Here is a 22,856-nt window from a genome sequence, read left to right as displayed (position 1 = left end):
CGCCACTCATGCGGTATCCAAGGACCTTTAATAGAATGGTTAATTAGAGCCAACAGGTCTGCAGGAGATTCATTGAACAAAATTTTGATCATAGATGAATTGACCTTATCGGGGCCAGGAGCCGCTGGGGATAAGCGCAGAACAATTTGCGACAGCTCAGGCATAGAGACCTCAGTGAAATCACTTTAGGTGCATGTGAATATAGTAGGAGAAGGTAAAGCAGATGTAAAGCGAAGCTCTAGGCCACACGCAATATCCTCTAAGGCCTTTGCGATGTCAGCAGGGCACTGATCGAGGGATTCAATGTCGGCAGCCGGAGGAATCACCTTGTTGCGCCTCATGAAATTAAACAAAGCTCGTTTATTTCCTGATTGGGAAAGGAAATCATAATGATTTGTATTATACTCCTCGTTTGCACGGGTGACAGTGCGTTTAAATGTTGCTGCAACATACTTATAATCCAGCGAATTTTTTGGGCATTGATTGATGAGAAGTTTCTTCCATGCACAAAACATAGATGTGCAGCCTTGCTTTCGTCACTTCTCTGAGCGCGAGTGTCTGAAGTGATTTGGAGGGCTGATTTTAGTGTGTCTTTAAATTAACTGTAATTTATTAACGTGCGCTGATGTCCCTCAGGAAGAGTTAATTTACACGCAAACTTGAAACTAATCGGTAGATGATCACTATTTGTGGCACAGTCAACAGGCGCCCAAGACATAACAGAGACTCCTGGGGAGGAAAAAGTTAAATCCAAGGCAGAGCGGCATTGCCTGCAAACAAACGTAGGCAATCCGGAATTGTTGCAGATCAAGTTGTTGCAAGAAGCCCAATCAAATAGTCTAGAAACAAAGCTGTCTGTTTTAAACCCGCAAGTCACATGGTGCGAATTGAAGTCGCCAAGTAATAGAACCTGAGATCGGCTACTAGACATGAGTGAGTCAAGGGGCCGAGTGTCACGCACACCAGACGGGAAATATGCATTAGCTACCGTAAAGGGCTGTTGACCTGGAAAACTGAGGTCAACCGCAAGGATTTCACATTCATTGTCCGCATATAGAAAAGAAATGCATGCCCTGTGGCAAAACTTTGTAGATATGAGCACTAACAACCCTCCCCCTCGTGATGATTGGTCAAGCCGGAACGGATGGTAATGATAATTGAAATTTGAAGTTAGCCATGTTTCCTGTAAAGCAACTAAATCAGGTAGAGGCTGATTGCATAGGCAATTTAAATCTGTTGAAGCTGAGAATATAGATCGACAATTCCACTGGAGTACACTTAAGAACCCTATCTTAGCGGCAGTGCCGCAGCCGCGACTGCCTTTTCTAGAATCCTGGTCTTAGCGTTTTGACTTGCGTTACTTTTCTTTGTCTTTGACTGGGGGCAAGATGGACCGGCAATATTCAAAGGAGACCCACTTCGTTTCTGGGCGCGGAGATCAGACTCCATATCCATACAATCCATAGAGGATGCGTCCATAACGCTATTCGAAGGAGAGGCCTGAGAGGTCTTTTGTTGCTCACATTGTTTTTGGCTCTGTGGAGCGGAATCGATTACTACAGAACGAGGGGTAGCTTCCGAAGCCAAAGAAGACAAGAGCGGAGCGGTGGACGCCTGCAGAAGATTGGTCATCTGAGCAGCTATGACCTGCGAAATGCACGTGGCCACGGTTTTCATAATGCGATCCATTGCATTTGCCACAGCTTTCTCAACTGCCGCTGTAATAGCCTGGGACCACCTAGCATCCATTATGGGTGGGCATTTGGCGGCCACACTACAGTAGGCGAGGCTCTTTCCTTGACTGCGGCAAAAGCCTCTCTCCGCGTGCATCTGCGCTTGTCTATAAGCTCGAGCACCTGAACTTCTTGTACTCGTCCAGGACAGTCAGGCGAATAAGCAGAGTGAGCACCGCTACACAAACAACATTTCTCTTGCTGTTCAGGACATTCCTCTCTGCAATGACGTTCCCCACAGGCACAGCAGCGTAAGGCCGATTTGCAGGCTTTGCCGCTTTGGCCAAATCACCAGCAGTTTTGACACTGGAGGTGCCGAGAGTTAAAGGCATCTACTCGAAAAACCCATGGCCACACCTTAATCTCTGACGGGCAAAATATTCCTGCAAATGTGGCAATGACGGACTCCGTAGGAATTTTTACTCCGTCAACCATCCTGCTGCATCGATGGACAGCAATCACTCCCGCAGGCGAGAGGTTCTCAAGCGTTTCCACAGGGCTCAATCGAGAGTCGACCCCTCGGACCAAGCCCTTGGAACATGCTAGATGAGGCGGAATGAATGCGCTCACCGGGTGGCTGGCGAAGGTCGTACACTTTAGAAGATCTTCAATACAGTCTTTATCCGGCGACCTGCAGAAAATACCACCCCTGCCGAACTGCCGGACATCGGTAATGTGCATGAAGTGCTGCGATGTGGACCTAAGAGCTTCCTGCACTGCCTCCGGGTTGTTCAGTCGGATAGCGCCGCCATCGGTAGGCACTAAAGCGACCGGAACGCTTGAAACACCACTGCGGAAAGAGAGATCAATTGGGAGCTGGTCTTTAGGAAGAGATGCCGACCAAGGGGAAAACCCCTGGCCAGGAAAAGAAGTAGACATTAAGCTCTCGTCCCGCACCCAATCACCCCAGAACAGGAGCAAACAGGCACAGACAAAAAGAAGGAGAAATTTAGCAAGCTAGCGCAACACCGCCAGGTACTTAGCCACTGCCCCGCAGCCTGGGTAGCTGAGCCACGTCGGAGGATGAGATTGAGAGAGTAAAACTACTGGTACTGGTACGCTCAGTGGCAGAGTCTTCTACTTTGGCCGGCTCACTTTGGCTCACTTTGGCCGGCGCGATCTGCTGACAGCTTCGGTTTCATTTAGTTTTTTTTTTCATAACTCTCCTCTATCTTCGAATGCGCTGTCGGAAAATATTTGTTGTTTATCCAACTTCACGCATGTGCTGCGAAAATATTCGGTAAGAAAAAGATTAATAAACTTAAATTTTTGAGCTCGCACAAGCTCAGCCCTGGAGCTCAAACGAGTTTTAGCCCGTTCGAAAATTATAAAATGCCGAGATGGTACTCGACAATAAAATCAATCTTCTACCCAGTATAATAAATGGTACAATGTTCACCAACATCTGCCATGTACGTTTAACACTGGATAAGGGGTGGCAGGCCAAGACTAATATAGCCAGGTTTCGAAAATGGCCTAGTCAATTCTGGCAAATAGTGGGAGAACTCTGGCTAACATGGCCCACGATAGCCAGATTTCGGAAATGGCTTAGCCATTTCTGGCAAAGAGTGGGAGAACTCTGGCTAACGTGGCCCATGATAACCGGGTTTTGAAAATGGCCTAGCCAATTCTGGCAAGCTGTGGGAGAACTCTGGCTAACACGGCCCATGATATCCATGATATGATGATGGCACAGCCAATATCAGATGCCCATTGGCAACTCTGGGCCTACTTAGGGCCACGCATTGCCAGTGGCTTTCTAATATTGGCCCGCTGTGATGTGCTACCTGAGCAGGTGGTAGGCGACTATGGCATAGGCTCCAGGAATAGCAGGGGGAAGGTTTTAGTAGAGTTCGCAGAGAGAAATTATTTGCGCGTCACGAATCTAGGTGAAGCTCTTGGCAATGTAATGAGCAAACACTTTTTAACTTTTGGAAGTTTCGATGGGGCTGACTCCGGACATTTCTAGAATTGCTTACAGCACAGGCTAACAGATACCATGTTTTTGTCTCCAACTAGCCCTGAAGAGATCTACAGCCTAATATATAATTTAAAAAACAACTGCTCCTCTGCTTATGATGGTATCAAAGCAGCACCAATAAAAGCAATTTCTGACTTCATATGTGATGTGCGCTGTCATATAGCAAATCTTACTTTAACAACGGGCATTTCTCAAGAGAACATGGAAACAGCGAGGGTGGGGTGGTTCTTTACAAAGGCAGCACGGTGAACAATCTTGGAAATTACAGGCCAATTTCAGTGCCTCCGCTGTTTTCAGAAAATTTTGAAAAGGTTACTAATTCTCGGATTACTAGTCATCTACAGAAACACAGCTTGATATGTAGCAGTCAGTATGGGTTTCAGAATCATAAGTCATCTGAATCTGCCTTAGTATAAAAGAAACACTTATTCGGAGGATAGAAACACACACACACACACACACACACACACACACACACACACACACACACACACACACACACACACACACACACACACACACACACACACACACACACACACACACACACACACACACACACACACACACACACACACACACACACACACACACACACACACACACACACACACACACACACACACACACACACACACACACACACACACTTGGCATATCCTTGGACTTCAGCAAAGCGTTCGGCTCCATTAAACATGACCTACTTATTAAAAAAACTCCAGTTCAGTGGAATAAGAGGTATTTCCCTTACTCTACTAGAAAGTTATCTCTCAAACCGTTCCCAATATGTCGTGGCCAAATGTGAATTAAGAAATATAAAATATGGTGTACCGCAAGGCTCCATACTGGGTCCTATGTTATTCCTTCTCTATATTAACGACATTTTACCCATAGCAGGCTTGCCAGAAATCATTCTGTATGCGGACGACACCAGCGCTTTCTTTTCTACACCTAATTTATCAACTGCAGTTACTACTATAAACTTATGGCTGACAGATTTGTCACAGTGGGTAGATAATTGGCTTTTGATAGGGTGTAAATAACACAGCTTTGGTTTTTGCACTGTTGATCTGCAGGGAATTTCTATTGCTCCATTCGTATAAGTTTTGTAGTGTCAAATTTACGTTATTGCACAAATCACTGGGATTACCTGACTGAACAAAAATACTTGTGTCATCGGCATAAACAATAAGTTGTGATTTCTCGGCTACATTCCCTATATCATTTATATACAAGTTAAAAAGCAGTGGCCCCAATATGCTGCCCTGAGGAACGCCTGCATTCAAGTTCATTAGAGAAGAAAAATTGTTATTTATAGCAACGCATTGTTTTCTGTTTGAAAGATTTGACTTGAGAAATTCCAAGGCAATGCCTCGAAACCCATAAAATTGTACTTTTGCTATCAGCGTTTGGTGATTTAAGCTGTCGAATGTTTTTGTGAAATCTATGAAAATGCCCATTATTAACTTCTTATCCAAAAATGACTTAAGGATTATTTCTTTTTGTGTTAGTAAGGCTAACTCTGTGGACATACCTTTCCGGAAGCCAAACTGGAAAGGGGAAATTAATGAATGCTTATTGCAGAATGAGTCCAGCCTCAGCAATACTAACTTCTCGAGCGGTTTTGAGAGAACGGGAAGGACAGATATGGGGCGATAGTTTGAAAATGCGTTTTTATCGCCTGATTTAGAAATAACAGTCACTTTAGAACGTTTTATGCTATCGGGAAATACACCTGATGACAAACATAAGTTGTATATGTGATTGAGCACAGGCAAAATGTAGTCTAAGACAAATTTGATTGGTGTAATTCTAAGACCATCAATATCTCTTGTGTTGCTATTGCTTAGTGATGTAAAGACCGAACGTATTTCATTCTCAGATGTTGGATAAAAAAAAGCGGTATGTTCGTTACGATTACGCAAGTAGCTCGTCACACGTTCATCATGACCACTTTTTACTAAGTTAACAAAATAGGAGTTAAATGCGTCTGCGAGTTGAAGGCCCTCGAGAGTTTTTCCGTTTTGTGTTACTTGAATATCGTCATTTCTCGATTTATTGCGGTTCATGATGGTATTTAGAGCGCGCCATAGCTCATTGGTGCGATTATTTATAAACCTGTTTTGCATTTCGAAGAAAGCGCGTCACAAAATTTCTGTACTTTTTAAAATTAGCGAGGTCTGCTGGGTTCCTACTTTTTATGAATTGCGCATACATGGATGTCTTCTTACAAAACGTTCATTTGGGCGAGTTGGTAGATATTCATGATTTGAACAGCGCGAACTACAAGGGACAAGAAAGGAAGGGAAACAGGACAAGCGCTTGTCCTGTTTCCCTTCTTTTCTTGTCCCTTGTAGTTCGCGCTGTTCAAATCATGAATGTCTTCTTACGGATCATAGCAAGGCATTCGGCCGTAATCCAAGGCTTCCGTACTCTTTTAGGTTTTTTAACATTTTTAATTTTGAAGCAATCCCTGTAAACGCGCTTGAAAATATTGAGGAAAATATCATATGCCTCATTTGCTTGGCGAGATTCGAACACGGCGTCCCAGTTTGTTAAGGAAATTTGAGTCCGAAAATTGTCAAGCGCATTAGGAGATATGTCCTCAACTGTGAACGTTTCTAGAATAGCTTTTCTTTTATTCTGAGTATCAGCATTCCAAAACATATATACTGGCAAGGGGTCGCTTATACTAGTCGCAATGACACCAGCCTTTATATCGTCTATGTAACGGTGGGTGATGAACATATCTACTAGTGATTCTGATTCTACTGTGATGCGCGTTGACTCTGTAATGACGTTCTTGAAGTCGTGTGACTCAAGGAGTAATGTGAAATCCTGTGATGCCGTAATATGTTTAAGGAGATTAATATTTAGGTCCCCACCTATAACTAGTTTTAATTGGTTGCTATGGACAAAAGAGAACATGTTTTCCAGGAACAACCTCACTTGAAGCCGAAGAAGCGGCCACAGCGCTTGCCATTTTCTCCTCCGCTGCAACACTCATTCTGAGTGACTCTAAACAGCAATCACGAAATTTGCACGGGGACAGATTCATTCTATCACGCGAAAAATTCTCAATTCTCACTCCTCAGAACCCTGACCACTTCAAAAAGTTTGGGTCCCAGCCCACGCAGGCAACCCCAGCAACGAAGTGGCTCACTCTCTTGCTCGAGTGTACTTCAACCGAGCAGGGCAGACCGTTGACCGGTGTAGCGCTAGGGACCGGCTCGTCACCTATCATGAAATAACCCTCCATTACAGAGAGCAAATGCCCGTCTATCCCCCCCCCCACATCTACCTGTCGAAAGAACAACAAACTACCAGGACAGCTCCAGGCTCGCACATTCCCTTCACCGGCTTTGTTAGCCCTTATCCACCCAGGCCAATGCAGAACCGAATGCTCTCTTTGTGGGGCTCCGAGAGTGAACTTTGACCACATTTTAATCTCTGCGGAGACTTCCAACCACAATCTCGCTGGAACCTCACGGACAAAGAGGATTGGGAAATCGCGGTCTCCAGATCCGAACCGGCCTCACAAAGGCGGCTGTTAGAGAGGGCTGGACAGGTTGCCTCACGTTATGGACTGTTGGCCACCACCCGCGATCAAGAGCCAGAGCAATCCTAGGCATTAACTTATTCATAAGGCTCATCAATAAAGTTGTCACCTACCTACCTACCTACCTACCTACCTACCTACCTACCTACTTGTCTCATATATCCTTGGACACCTGAACCGCGCCGTAAGGGAAGGGATGAAGGAGGGAGTGAAAGAAGGATGGAAGAAAGAGGTGCCTTAGTGGAGGGCTCTGGAATAATATCGACCACCTGGGGATCTTTAACGTGCACTGACATCCCACAGCACACGGGCGCCTGAGCGTTTTGCCTCCATAAAAACGCAGCCGCCGTGGTCTCTTTCAAACCCAGGAACTCCGGATCAGTAGCTGAGCGCCTTAACCACTGAGCCACCGCGGCGAGTAGAAACGCAGAGAAGAGCGTCCCTCAGGTAACCGTTGAGGGGTCCACCGATAAACGAGACAGTTGCGGCACCTTTCATTTCCTCAACAAAAAAAAAACATCGAATGCAGTGTACAGCGCGTGTGAGAAAATTACTGCTGAAACAAATGTATATATTTTTTTGTTATCCTGGCAGTGCTCTTGAGCTACTCCTTTGTTACCGCGCAGGCTCGTGCAGGTGTCCAACGATATATGAGACAGATACTGCGGCATTTACTTTCCCCCAAAACCAATTATTATTATTATTTATAAGGAAAAAATACGCGCAACTGCCGCACACAAAGTGGACACCTGACCGGTGCCATCAAAGCAGTGATGAATAAGGTAACGAATGCAGACAGAAAGTAAGCTTATCCTTCAGGCTACTCTGATAAAATAAAATTGGGTTAAAAGAATTTCGGAAGGGGCGCAATAATTGAAGGCTATGCGATGTGCGCTGACATCTCACGTATTTTGTGCAGTTCTAGAAGCAAAAGCTTAAGAACAACCAGTGCTTTACGACCATTCTGCAGTACAGCATGAAGGTATGAGGCGAGTATCTTCCTTGAACAGAATTAACACTGTGTCATGGGTACTGTGTTCTATTATTGTTTGCGGCCCTTAGGCGACAATAGTCGCTCTTGTTCTATCGTTTTGTTTAAGAGGAGCAAAGGCTCCTGAGACCAACCCTTTTGAAGAATGAATGTATAAATAAGCTGTTTATTTATTAAGGGAGGCTCAAGGCCGTTTGCTGGGGAATGGGGCTGTTAAGAAGGAAGGAAAAATGTAATGTGGATTAGCTCAGATAATCCAGGATACACAAAGCGAAAGATATCGCCGTTCACTGTGTTTATTGGAGTTGGCGTTGGCAATTTTTTAGACTTCGATGGCTTTGAGCAAAGGAAGGGCGCATACCCAAGCAGCACTGGTAATTAGCCCAACATTGGTACCGTATTCGCGAAGGCCGGCTCTTCAAAGACCCACCGCGGGGGCTAAGTGGTTAGGGCGCTCGACTTCTGATCCGGGGTTCCCGGGTTCGAACCCGACCGCGGCGGCTGCGTTTTTATGGAGGAAAAACGCTAAGGCGCCCGTGTGCTGTGCGATATCAGTGCACGTTAAAAATCCCGAGGTGGGCGAAATTATTACGGAGCCCTCCACTACGGCACCTCCATCTTCATTTCTTCTTTCACTCCCTTCCTTATACCGTTCCTTACGGCGCGGTTCAGGTGTCCAGCGATATATGAGACAGATACTGCGCCATTTCCTTTCCCCAAAAACCAATTATTATTACTATTATTAGGCCCTTCAAATGACCAGGATGCATGGGACCATCCTGTTGCTATATTGGGCAGATGACCCGTGCTGCTTGGGTAACTGGCTCCCTGGATATGTGGACGCCTCATTCGTGCTTTTATTCGTGGTGAGAGAGAGATGTGGAATGAATGAATTAGCGCTGACAGCGTTGTGGCTGACATGCGGCACTGCAGCAGTTCCTAGGCCGCAGCTATTATTTGGTGATCAATCTATCGCGATCAACCATTAACTGCATGCGACCTCCCAGGGTGGCAGGGAGGGCGCACTGCCTATCCAGTGTGCGGAACGCAATCAAAGCAGGCTTTTGACACCGACGCCATGTACATGAAAGCGAGATTGAGGTCTCCACTGAGCCACGGAGCCGGTTGTGCTCTTTTCTTTCGTGAAAATGAACAGCCTTTGCAAAGTTGTCAACGCAAATGAATTCTATCAACGCCGTCGGCTCACTTGTTTTGTTTGGTTTTTGAGGAAAGGAAATGACACAGTAACCATCTCATATATCTCGGTGGACACCCGAACCGTGCCGTAAACGAAGGGATAAAGGAGGGAGGGAAAGAAGAAAGAGAAATTTTAAAATCGCGACCGCGGCGGCTGCGTTTTTATGGAGGAAAAACGCTAAGGCGCCCGTGTGCTGTGCAATGTCAGTGGAGTAAAAGTCCCCAGGTGGTCGAAATTATTCCGGAGCCCTCCACTACGGCACCTCTCTCTTCCTTTCTCCTTTCACTAACTCCTTTACCCTTCCCTTACGGCGCGGTTCAGGTGTCCAACGATATATGAGACAGATACTGCGCCATTTCCTTTACCCCCAAAACCAATTATTATTATTTTTTAAACTGAAAGTTGCATTTTGAGGAAAGGCGCGGCGCTGCGCAGTGGCGGGACACCTGTGGCTCGGTGTGACTAGGGAGCGAGAGAGAGAGAGAGAAAAGGCGACGGAGTCGGCGGCGGCCACCTGCGCCGTGCGTGACGTCACTCGTGCTCCAACATACGCCGGCTCGGGTGTTGACTAGCGTTAGGGTCCCTAGAAATACTTGATAGTCGGCCGTTCGCTCGGGGCTCTCTACGGAACCAGTTGGCCGCGCCTCTGATGATTGCGCAGGGGACGCTGCACACATTCGGAACGTCGTGCCTGCAGGAGCGGTCGTGCCGTGGCTGCGGTAGTGGTGCGCGCTGCTTCTTGGTCGCGAGCCCATAATACTGGTTTTTATGCGAAGCATACTAGCCGCACAATCGAGCTCTTCCTTGCTGCGCCGCGCGCGGCCGCGTAGCTACCACTTGACCTACACCGGCGCACCACATGATATGACATCACAACAGCTGTGAAAGCTGGGGCTCAACTCTTGCCTCCGCCGGCGGCCTAACTCCCGCTCCTATCGCTAGGAGATACTGACGTCACGCAATTGTATAAAAGGTGACGCACTCGTTGAGTCAGGTGAGAAGCGAGATGTCGGCCAGGGAGAGGGCGGCTCGCCAGACCGCAAAGCGCAAGTTACAAAGAGCCACGGAAACGGGAGAAGAACGAGAAGTACGGCTTGCCAAGCCACGTATGCTTCCCATCCTACACTGTAAAAAAAAATCCGTCAAAATGACGGGAAATACCTTGGCAGCTCTATTTCCAAGCATTTGACCGTTAAAATGATGGCACCCCGTCATTTTAAAATGACGGTGCTTTTTCATCATTTTGATGTTTTTCTTGTCAATCTGAAATACAACTGAACCGTCAATTTGATTACATTTGACCATCAAAATGACGGCAGAACATCATTTCTAAATGACAGTTTTTCCATCATTTTGACGTCTTTCTTGTCAATCTGAAATACAACTGAACCGTCAATTTGATGACATTTGACCATCAAAGTGACAGCAGAAGATCATTTCTAAATGACAGTTTTTCCATCATTTTGATGTTTTTCTTGTCAATGTGAAATACAGTCAAACTGTCAATTTGATAGCATTTGACCGTAGCAGTTACAGCAAGATGTCATTTCTAAATGACAATGTTTTTTCCTGACTTCGATGTCATTTTTATCGATTTAAAAATATAGCCAAACTGTAATTATACCACTGATTGTCTGCGATGGCAAGCTGTCAATTTTAAAACTTTTTATGACTTCAAGATTTTTGCAAATTTGAAATTATCTATAACTGTCAGTACAGCATTTGGCCATCAAGGTAATAGCAGGCTGTAATTTCGAAATGACTATGCTTTTAACCATTCCAAAATTTGGCTTGTCAACATGAAATGCAACTGTGTTGTCAGTATGATGGCCCAACACGACAAGTCTCAACATAATTCTGTGTCAATATATATTGTGGTGAACCTGACCACATGAAAGTCACTTGCAGTGGGCAGTACCTCACAAACCATGCAACAAAAACAAATTTACATTTCTACTTGCACATTTATTCATAAATTAAAGTGCATTCAGCAGGCTCAGCAACTTTGGTGCGATTCCGCAGGCCCTGCCTTTGCCGCGCCCTTTCGTTGGGTTGCTCTGCCCAAGGTACCTGGAAACAAAACGAGGATAGAATAAATCCATGCTCCATAAACTGTGCCAATCACATACTCTGCCTACATGCGTGAAATGCCATGAATGTGTGAACTGCACTACCTTCTGCAACACACAGTATTACGAAATTGAAAGACGAGATTAAAATCAGGTAGCAACAAATGTGAGCCCACTAGTAGTGCGCTTAAATAGCTACATATACATGCACTAACAATAGATGATGTACCTAAATGTAACCATTATTATAACTCGTAAAAACAGCCCACAATTGCACATACACACCGTATAGTATTTCTAGTAACAATAGGTGCTCATCATGTACAGGAACCATACACAGAGTCTAGAAACCATAACTATGCAAGAGCATTTTGCTGCATTTCAGTGTTTTCAGCTATCAGCCGCAAACATAGGTCAGTATTGATGTAACACCCTGATGTCCAGGTATAGGCTGCAATTGCACATGTGGCAACCATGCATACATTTAAAAACCTCATTATCATGCCTCATCATCTTACCATTTGCACAATGCTCATTCTAATTTCTGTGCCCTTGGCCACAAATAAGCGGAATTTCACACCTGAAATCTTCTGAGCAATCAACAAACCTGTCACGATGATGAATGTCTTAATTTTTTTTCTTTTACACTGCAACTGTTGACACAAAGGGCGGCCAACTTCTCAGGTGCCAACATAGCAGACTTCACGATGGCTCTTTCACCTGTCCATTTCAAGTACTGAGCAATTCTGAACAAATATGGGATCACAGCATAATTTTTTTTTGAAAGGGGCTAATAACCCTGCCAGCACCTAAAAGATCACCAGGTGAAAGGGGAAAGTGCCATGTAATGGTTGTGACAGTACCTGTGAAGCTGTCCTGCCTATGTGTCACGTCTCCCGTTTCAATGCAAAATGAAATCTGACATTCATCATTGCAAAAGGTTTGTTGAGTGCCCAGAAGGTGAGGTAGAGAGCTCTACTTTCTCGGGGCTGATTGTACACAGGCTACAGCGAGCACTGCATCAATGGTAACAAGGGAACCTGAGGCCTGTAAAAGTGCAGAGAGGCATCCGGCAACTTGCCACATGTGTGGACGCAACCCATAGTCAGACACACTGTAATGTTGCACTAGGACATTAGCCAGTGGACACGATACATAGTAGAGCGACTTAAAATAACTGCATTTACACTTAATCCTCGCTCCTATTTTTCCTGACGTCGGTACTTATAAAAGTGCTGCACACATTACATTTAGCAATAATTGACAGTCGCCCGTCCTATCTGGTTCTTCGTTCTAGCCCCTTTCTTGCAGTAGCCAACCAAAAAAATAAGCAAAACACTGAAAAGTGTTATCTAGATGCACTCACAGGACACGTGACCAAGTTTAGGCAATGCAAACTGCCAGGCTTGTGCATTCATCACATGACAATGATCAAATCCGCAATTCTGCAAGTGTCAGAATACCAGAACTGGGTGCAATTTAAAATTAAAAGTCCGGCCTTCATCTCGCAATTGCCAGAGCTAGCCAATGTGCAAGGCTTGTTAGCATGTACTGCTGGCAAGCAGCACTATGTCAATAATCTTACCATTCTACTTTCTAAAGACGCCTGTGACTTGCAAATCACCATACAGGTGTGCCAAAAAAGCAACACGGTGCTGTGCCAGAGAACGAAGAAATGCACGAGAGGAATGTATGTGACGACATCAGAATTTCAGGGGAACAGGGCAGAACTGATCATTTGCAGGCACTGGCTAAGGAGGGCGAGTGCCTTTCCTCAGGAAAAAGAAGCCTGCTGCTCACACTATTGCCTCGGATTCCGATTGCTTATCAAACGCATCATCCACATTCACTCATTTACCTCTGCAAAAGCTCCATGGTGAGGGGGCAGTCGGGAGGGTACGCAACGTTGAACACAAAGAAGGCACCAAGGAGGAGGCCCATGGCCTTCTCAAGACTTCTTGTAGAATCCACTGCAACGATGATCTTCTTTATGTCCCCCATGCTTGATCCTGCAAGGAAAAAAAATTAGTCACACGCAAACGCTACCCACTAAAGGGGTGATCTAATAATTCGAGTAACTCTATGGCCTTCGATGTGTACACTGAGAGAAGCCGAATTCAAATGTACTCGTAAAAAGCCATACTGGGTCTTGTTGCTAGGCCTTATGGTACCCTGGCAGTAGACAGACACATGCAACATGCCCTCCCTTATCAGTGCTTTACACGCCACTAATTATATCTGTTGAAGATGCTTGCTTCATGTAAACATACTACATAGAACTTGTTTATGGAAAAAGCTTCACAAATATTGCACGACAAAAAAGAATTAACTTTGTCGACAGAATACTTCGTTTTTTTTTTAAATAATGGGGAATAGTGATGAGGTGACGAAACTTGGGCAAGCACCGAGGCAACTTTTCAAAGGCCCTCCATTTTGTACCTAGCCTGCCATGACATTGATGAGAAAAGCCAAGCTCAGCTTCATTCATGCTTTCTAGCAGAACGTCATGCTTTTGGCAAGTCAAAAGGCCGCACATTAATCTCGATGAACTCTGGCATATCACCTTATAGTGCGGAGATTGCCCCACCCTCCCCACTTATCAACAGTACTGCTACTGAGTTCCAAATTTTTTGTACACTCTAATAAGAATGGAAAACTACTGGCCAAACTTGCACATTGTTATCATGTTTAATTATTAAACAAACTGTACATACATAAGATGAAGCAGCAATTAAGCCTTTCATCCAGGGCTAGCCTCATTCCTAAGTTTTGAATATGTCCTACTAAGTAGAGTGAAGTTACACAAAATCAGGTTACATCGTAGAATAATAAAATACACTGTACAAGCCATGTTTTGAGCCAAAGTTCTATAAATGACAAATACATACCAATCACAGCAAGGTGCGGAGTTGTTGGCAGTCCTTCCAGCCCCCCTTCAGCTGCATGCTGGGAATTCACAAGCCACATGTTATTAGACTCCAGAGAAAACATCAGTGATCAGATACATGCATCTCAATAATAAATCATAACCATACTTCCAACGATCCTGCTGTCATCAAGGCACTTTCTACACCTCGGGTACAGTATCATTTCAGCAGAAATGGATGAAAATGCGGTATAAAATTACAAGACTACAAATTTACTTGATTCAATAATTCCCAGCTAATGGATACGCCAGTCTAAAGAATGTTTTGGCCCTTGTTTGAGGCTTATAGGCAATAAGCTATAAAAATGAATAGAATTTATTTGGAAATAACTATTGCTGAAATAATTAGGCCCATATCTTAATGCTATACAAGAATGAAACTGCACACTATCAGTACACGAACTAAACACTGAGCTGCCCCATCGCCACCGGACACCGACGTATGGGGCTCGGTGTGCCAGGAAGCGAGGAACAACAAAAAAGAGAGAGCGTAAGAAATAAAACAGAAAAAAGCTGATCAGTGCACGAAAAGTAGTCTGCTTTTTATTGACGAATACTTTTACGAACCTACGACAGTAGTGCCGACACCATGAATTCAAGGGAGCTGCAGATGGCCAGCATGGTAGTCATAGCACATGTCTTGGCCTGAATTACAACTGAAAATGTAAAAAATGGTTTTTACGACAATTTTTACTGCCCATTAGGTCCATTCATAAGGTGTTCTGCATTTAAACAAAGGCGCATGGCGCGCTAGAGCTCGACCAACTCGATTTCGATCCTTGGCCCGCGTAGCAGTAATCGTAACCGAAAGTCAGGCTCGATCGCGATTGTATGTGCCCGCATGATAGAGATACTATAAACGACTTTCTTCGACTTTCTTCAATTAACGTGCGCCAATGCTCTTTGTACGCTTCAGTGTTCCTCACAGGAAGTTTTTTTTTACACGTGGGCGCACGCAGCCCCTGAAAATCGCTGCACGTGGCTGAACCATGAGGCCGCGATTCACGCTTTACGTAGAAGCACGTCTCTGAACGGCAATCTCGGGCCCACGGCCATCGGTGCGTGTATACATTACGCGTGAGAACTAGCGTGCTCCTCGTAGCTATGTGCCTCACAGAACGCGTACTGCACGAACGAAGCATATAAGCAGAACACTTACCTCTACCCGCTGCAGTTGATTTTCGGCTGCAGCCCATACGTTCCTTGATTGCGTCTTCGCGGCCTTCCAACGCGCCACACACAAAAAGGCAAAATGGCGCAAAAAGCACAACGCACACCCGGGCAGAAGCAGCGCGCACAAAGAAAAGCGAGAGGGAACCACGACAACCGGACTCCTTCCTTGACAGCGGGGGCCGGAAGCGCGCGTTGAACGACGTCTCACATGACGTACCCCTACGCGCCAGCCAATAGAGTTTCTCGTTTTGTGTTGCGCTCTCCGTCTCTTTCTCCTCGCCCGCTCGTTCACGGCGTAGTCTCCGTCTTTCCCGTTTGACGCCGGCGGCTCGTCAAAATAGATAAAAAAGTGGCCGTCAAAATGACGGTTTGTTTTTACAGTGTAGGCTTAACCATAAGCTAAGCCAGGCCATTTTTTTGCGAAATCCATGAACGCTGACTCGCGTGTGTGTTGGTTTGTGTGTTCTTATGTATGTGTGATCGCGTCATGTCTAGACAACGTGACAAGCGCCACATCTTGCCAGCTCAATTCGCCATCTGACTTTCCTTCAGATTTTCACCATCTAGTTAAAAACGTGCGAGATGCATTTGCAGGCAAATGGTTTAGCGCACCTAAGGGTCGGGTGCACGCTCAAACCGTTCCGAGAAGCTTGGAAAATGGACAGCCAGATCGAGTGTTTAGCTTAAAGCCGTGCCGAAGATCACCAGCATGCACCTGAATCCCAATTCTTTTGAGAAAACGAGAGTTCCTCCAGCATTCCAGCTATTTGGTGATCATATAATTAAAGGTCTTTTTATTTATGGCACCCCGTTAGAACGCTCTTATGATTTCGTGGAAGGCAGTGAATCTTTTGCAAAAGAATAAATAAGCTTATCGGGATAATGACTGCGCGTGTGCCAAAAGGAGCATTATACCCGCAGTCAACAAACTTTTTATTTTAAAGGAGTTCCTTGAACACCTCACAAAGTTGGAAATTCATGCAAAGGCCACAATCGGTGGGTTTTTGAGCAACAGCATAGCAGAGGGACTTCGTGTTTCAATTCAGAGCACACTTAATTAGTCACAGATGCAGATCTCAGCACACATCGTTTTAAGTATGTGATGACTGCAAACTTGAGCCAAGACAGACTTGAAAGCGTACTTAGCATTGTTCGGCAATCATCAGGATCTTTGACCATCGGAATGCCGCTCAGTATTTGGTTACTGTTAATGTACTCACATTCTACAATCTTGCGAAACTACCACCATCGGGAAACTGTGCTCCAAAAGTGGTCACTTCCTTAGTTTCGTGGCGAAGTAAACAGCCGTGCAGCGAGAATATGCTGCCTAGACTCGACAGACTAATTGATAAAAGAGCGCTCATGATGTAAAAACTGCATTGGTTTCTTGTGCGCCAAGTACAAGTATTACCTCTGACGACAGTGCCTGTGTGACAGGAAAAAAGCCACGAGATGTTAATTTATGGTATCTCCGGCTAGAAAAGGACTGAAAAAAGAGCCAGTGAATAGACTGTGCTTCAGCCTTGACTACTTAAAAGTAGTGGCTGTACAGAAAATGATCGGGTTGCAGCTTTCACTGCAAAATTTGATAATGGTGGCTTACTGCATCCGTCTGGCCCCTTGAATAACATAATTTTCACCGTCCTTGAAGACAGCTTCACTGCTTATTTTAGTCTGAACAAGTTGCACGAAAAGAGCATAGTTGACTTCGCTGATTTTTTAGAACATGTACATTTTCCGCCTCTGGCCTGTGGGAAACATGGACGTGAAATTGTTAACGCCATAATCAAATTCTATATTCTGCTTCGCCTGCGCTTCTACTTGAAGTCAATCAATGTTGAGAGGGCTGCCAAAAAAGTGCAGTCGAAGCTGTTAAAGATGAGAAGATGCCAGGAGGTGGTGTAAACAAAGATGTGTGCAGCCTGAGTGCAAAGTGATGGAAATAAATGTGTTTAACAATGATTTTCATTTTGTGCTATACATTACTGATCCTTGGTTATCTTTTCCCTGACAGGTCGTGTGACCTACACAGCATGGGCTAATAATGCTATTTTACCAAAGCACGGGACTTTAAAAACTGCTTAGAATGCATGTTTGTGTTCATTACTTCTGTAACTCGGTTGCCTAAGCACTAAGGAATGCGTTCCTGCAGTTTGCCTAAAGCACATGATTTACATGACTCAGGTTCTCATCTTACATGTTTTAATTGTGCGTGTATCTAGAAGTTTCGAGTGTTCGTGTCTTTTTTAGCTTCAGAGTCCGTAGAAGTTGAGATCGGATCAATAGTATGAGTGAAAATGCCGCTGTCAATAGCGCTCTGTTGCGCACACACGGTTATGTGGTTTAGAATCATGGGTAACCTTCTTGATGCAAGGATATTTTTATTTAAATTCCTCAGAAGATGGTATATAATACGGCATGGAAGCAGTATTCAGAAAGGAGACTAGGGTGTAAGAGTAAGTGGGTTCGATCGTTTCGCCTTCGACTCTGGAGTTCGCGCATAAAATTTGTTCGCAAAAAAAAAATCATTTGCGTCGCTACGCCGATGACTGAACTGCGCTTTGAAAAACCACGGATAAGCTGAAATAAAAAAATAAGTGCAATCGCATGCGCAAGTCATCTGAAAACACGACGGGAATTCGTTTCAAACGTGCGCGTGTACCGCAGACGCCGTGGCTGTCAAGGCACACCGATTGCTAGCAGCGCCACCGCGGTGATCATTCAGTAGCAGACCCGCCGCAGCCGGCGTGCGCCAGACTAGCAAGTATTTCTAGCGACCCTACTAGCGTAGTGAAGCTTGTCGCTTCAAAATTTGCAGTGGCTTAACTCAGCTATGCCAGGATATATGTAGCTTGAGCTACGCTGAGCTGCTGAGCACCAATTGCAGTTGAGCAGCAATTTCGCTCTCTTTCTCCATGGCTATACCACACTGGCAAACGCTCTGCTCTATACGTATACCCCCACTGATACCTCTGCGCATGCGCACAAAATGAGAGGCGCTATCAAGCGGCTCCGGCGCAGCATAAGACTTAATTGTATCAGTACCGAAGTTACGCTCATTCCTGCACCCTGGCCTCCTGTTGCTTTTTATTATAATCTGCCTCACATTACCCGCCGCGGTGGCTCAGTGGTTAGGGCGCTCGACTACTGATCCGAAGTTTCCGGGTTTGAACCCGACAGCGGCGGCTGCGTTTCACCTCCATTGTAACTGAAAGGCGCCCATGTGCTGTGCGATGTCAGTGCATGTTAAAAATCCCCAGGTTCGAAATTATTCTGGAGCCCTCCACTACGGCTCCTCATTTTTCCTATCTTCTTTCACTCCCTCCTTTATCCCTTCCCTTACGGCGTGGTTCAGGTGTCCAATGATATATGAGACAGATCCTGCGCCATTTCCTTTCCCTCAAAGCCAAATATTATTATTAGCCAGGTTCGCAGTACCGCTGCCATTAAAATCGTCGCAGATAAGCGTTCGACCTCATTCTGACCACGAACATATGCTGGGAGTATGGGAGTAACCAGGGTTCGGAAATTTGAGTTAAAGAAGGAGTAGCTCTAGGTTGCAGCAATGCCATCGAACGAAGGAAACTCTGGCTGTCATGCTGAGAAAAATAGAAAGCATGTAGCAATCGGTGTTCATAGTGATAGTCAAAACTAATAATTTTGTATTTTGCAGAGATGCCTTGTCGTAGAGTGATGATCAATATTGGCTAAGTAGCGAAGGTACCTTTTTTGCAGCACTATGATCTTCTCAATATTTGCTCTTGTGGTGCTTTCCCACAACAGACTGCAGTAGCTCACGTGCGGGGCGAATAATGCGTTATATAACTGAAGTTTAACTTCTTGCGGCAGAACAGTACGACATCGCGACCGAGCTCCTGTCACTGAAGAGATTTTCCTTGCAACATAGTTGACATGAGTGTCCCAACTCAATTGGCACGAAAAATAGACACCGAGAATTTTGTGAGTGTCGACAAGGTCAATATTTTTATCTTGAATCATTATGGAATTTTCTAGAATGAATTTATTATTTCTGGCTCAAAATAAAATAGCTTTCGTTTTCTGGGTGTTCATTTCTATGCGATTTAATTGGGACCAGACAGACAATTTTTCAAGTACATCATTACAGTGTGACACAAGGGCATTGGGATCATTACGAGAAATAAGCACAGTACTGTCATCAGCATATATAACGAATTGTACACTGTTGTCAATATGAACTATGTCATTTATGTATAAGTTAAACACAAGCGGGCCTAATACACTCCCCTTTGGTACACCACAAGATATTGGAAGTAGGAATGTCTGGTGGTTGCTAATACAGACACACTGGCTTGAATTTCTGAGGTACGGGTTAAGCAAATCATGAGATTTTCCACGGATGCCATATGAAGTGAGTTTTTTAAGAAGTATTTTAAGGTCGAGACAGTCAAAAGCGTTGCTGAAATCAACAAAAAAGCCGAGCGTATATGTTCCCTTTTCAATGCTGAGTAGTATATTTTCTTTTATTTCAAGCAGCGCCGTTTCCGTAGATTTACCTTTTCTAAATCCAAACTGACAATCGGTCAGCGCCCAAGTTTTATCTAAGAAATTTATTAGGCGTGAGTAAATGATCTTTTCTAGTCCTTCGGAGAAAACAGGTAATATAGAAATCGGTCGATAATTAGTTGCTTCATTTCTGTTTCCACCTTTAAAGATTACAGCAACTCTTGCTCGCTTCATGCCCTCAGGAATGGTACCCGATTCTATTGGTAAATAAATATATAAGACTACTGGACACAGAAATTCAATCCCGTATATCTCGGTGGACACCCGAACCGGGCCGTAAGGGAAGGAAATTGAAATGAAAATTGGTTTTAGGGAAAGGAAATGATGTCTGTCTCACAATTCACGCCGGACAGGTGGTGGTGGTGGTAGTGGTTTTATTAAAAATTATAGTAAAAAGGAAGGAAATGATTTTTGCTAGCTCCGACATCTGCCATCGATACTGAAGCACCTGAGCTGGGGCAGCGGAAATAAAGGACAGCAGGCTGAATGGAGAAATGAAATGAAAGAGGTGAGGGGACAGGAATAGAGGACAGGGGGAGAAGTAATATGTACAAACTGTTTACACAATAAGAAATGTGTCCAGGTTGTGCGCGTGATAAGTTCATTTTAGAGGAATTAAATCACACACGCGCACAGCACTGTGTTGGTTAGAACTGGAGTGGGCGTCCAGTTATTAATCGTTCAAGGTAGAACTCGCGGAGCGTTCGGTCACTGCGTGTAACTACCTGACGGAGAACAGACGGGACGTCAAGCCCGTGTGTTCGAGGAATGCACAGAGGCTCACCAAAGTTCGCTCACGAGTGCGCGCACTGCCCTGCGGCCACAATAGCGTTTTGATGGAGTCTGGTAGTATGCCCTGCGCCCTATAGGCCGCGAGCATATCGCGACGAGCATCGGCGAACGCGGAGCAGCGAAGGAGCAGATGTTCTAGTGTTTCCACTGCACCGCATCCGTCACACACATCACTCGTCGCGATTCCGTGACGCACCCGTCGTTCCCCTGGCCACACGATGCCAATGCGCGCGCGGAGGATCATTGCACGTTGTGACCGTGTAAGTGCGCGACAGCCGGTGACACTGTCGATGCGCTCACCTCCCGCGATGCGTGGGTCGGGGTGCTGCTTACGGAGATGGTCGTGGATGGCCGCACGCACGTCCTCCAGCGCAAGGGGCAGATCGCTGGCAGGTAGTTGGTGTGCAGCGGTCGCGAGGTCGTCAGCTTCTTCGTTGCCGGCGATGCCGCAGTGACCGGGCACCCACTGTGCACGCACGGCACAACCTCTCTGCGCGAGGCGCTCGATATGCGAGCGAATTTCCCGCACTAGTGGGGTACCGCGGCCGTTAAATTGCAGGCGGCTGAGGGCGGCGCGGGAGTCGCAGAGCAGAGCACTCCTGGGCGGCGGAGGGCCGAGGGTGAGCAGCAGGTCCAGCCCGAGCCGGATCCCCTTCAACTCCGCCGTGGTGGAGGAGCACAGGAAGGCTGCGTGTTGCTGGCTGTGCAGTTGCAGGGCGGGGATGGTGGCCGCCGCAGCAAGGGAGCAGCTGTCGCGGGCCACTGAGCCGTCGGTGTACACGAGGAGATGGTCCTGGAGCTTCTCGTGTATGACGGCTCTGGCCAGCTGCTGCACAGCACAGAGGGGTGTGCTCCGCTTTCCCGCGATGCCGACGATCTCTCGCTGTACCTCCGAGGCAGCAGGCCAGGGCGCGCAGGAGCCGTAGGGGGGTGGGCCTTGTGTCAATTGCTCATACTCGAGCAGCGCCGCGCCCATTCGTGAGCGCGGGTGCGAGCGCATACGCTGCAGCAGCGAGCCGCCGTCCGGTGCGCGGTGAAGCCAGTCGATGTGATTCAGTGCCCTGCGCGCTGCTTGGAGCTCAAGAGGCCACGCTCCGGCCTCGGTCAACGTTGCGACGCACTGCGAGTTTTTGGGCAGGCCTAGGGATACGCGCAGGGACTTGCGGTGCTGAAGCTCGAGCTTCTTCCAGCACGGCTTGCGCACCGTGACGAGCGGCAGCGCATAGAGCACCGCCCCCAAAGCTGCGGCATTGTATAGACGCAGCGCGGCTTGCTGGGAGATGCCCTGGCCTCGAGCGGTAAGCTTGTGCACGGCGGCGGTGATCCTCTTCATCTGCAGACAGGCCTTGGTCGCCGCGGGGCGGAAGGAAAAGCGCCAGTCGATGTCCAGGCCAAGGTACCGCACCGATTTACGCCAAGGAATTGGAGTCCCGTCCAGTGACAGTGGCGCAAGGTGCACGCGCGAGCGCGAAACGCAGGCCATGGCCACCGATTTGTCCGCACTCAGCGACAGACCAAGGCCGCGCAAGCTGGCATCGATTGCGGTCAGGGCTCCCTGAAGGCACCCCCGCACACGGATCGCCTCGCCCGGTGGTCCCCGGCACCACAGAGCTATGTCGTCTGCATATATGGACATGTACACATGGTGTCGCCCACTCGTCGGGAGGGAGGCCGGCACCACCGACATGGCCACATTAAACAGAAATGGTGATAGGACAGAGCCCTGCGGCACGCCCATGTCGACCGGGCGAGGCTTGGAGAGCTTACCCCCTACTCGTACGCGCATGGTGCGCCCGCTCAGGAAGCCACGAACGTATCGCAAAAGGCGCCCGCTCACACCAGCCCCCTCAAGCACCGCGAGAATTGGTGCGCGGTGAACGTTGTCAAAA

The 22,856-nt window shown here is 46.5% G+C and overlaps 1 protein-coding gene across 1 annotated transcript; it reads right to left on the bottom strand.

Moving 5' to 3' along the window:
• Window positions 1-11,406: 11,406 nt before the first annotated feature.
• On the bottom strand, window positions 11,407-22,654 carry LOC144117274 (uncharacterized). Its single transcript, XM_077651233.1, has 5 exons — window positions 22,624-22,654; window positions 15,617-15,795; window positions 14,420-14,477; window positions 13,390-13,540; window positions 11,407-11,532 (listed from the first exon to the last, which is right to left on the bottom strand). Exons 1-5 carry the CDS (start codon window positions 22,652-22,654, stop codon window positions 11,439-11,441), a joined length of 513 nt encoding a protein of 170 aa, XP_077507359.1. The 3' UTR covers window positions 11,407-11,438.
• Between the last annotated feature and the right edge of the window lie 202 nt (window positions 22,655-22,856).

This window comes from Amblyomma americanum, chromosome 1 (genome assembly GCF_052857255.1).
Source record: "Amblyomma americanum isolate KBUSLIRL-KWMA chromosome 1, ASM5285725v1, whole genome shotgun sequence".
NCBI classification, from domain to species: domain Eukaryota; kingdom Metazoa; phylum Arthropoda; class Arachnida; order Ixodida; family Ixodidae; genus Amblyomma; species Amblyomma americanum.
This window is presented reverse-complemented; position numbering and strand designations above follow the sequence as displayed.

Bases quoted from the DNA above. Each gene is read 5' to 3' on its own strand.
- LOC144117274 (XM_077651233.1), bottom strand. From the start codon at position 22,654: ATGTCGGTGGTGCCGGCCTCCCTCCCGACGA. The intron at 13,541-14,419 runs GTATGTATTTGT...TTTTCCTTGCAG, and splicing joins TCCGCACCTTGCTGTGATTG to GATCAAGCATGGGGGACATA. The intron at 11,533-13,389 runs GTAAATGAGTGA...TTTTGTTTCCAG, and splicing joins ACCATGGAGCTTTTGCAGAG to GTACCTTGGGCAGAGCAACC.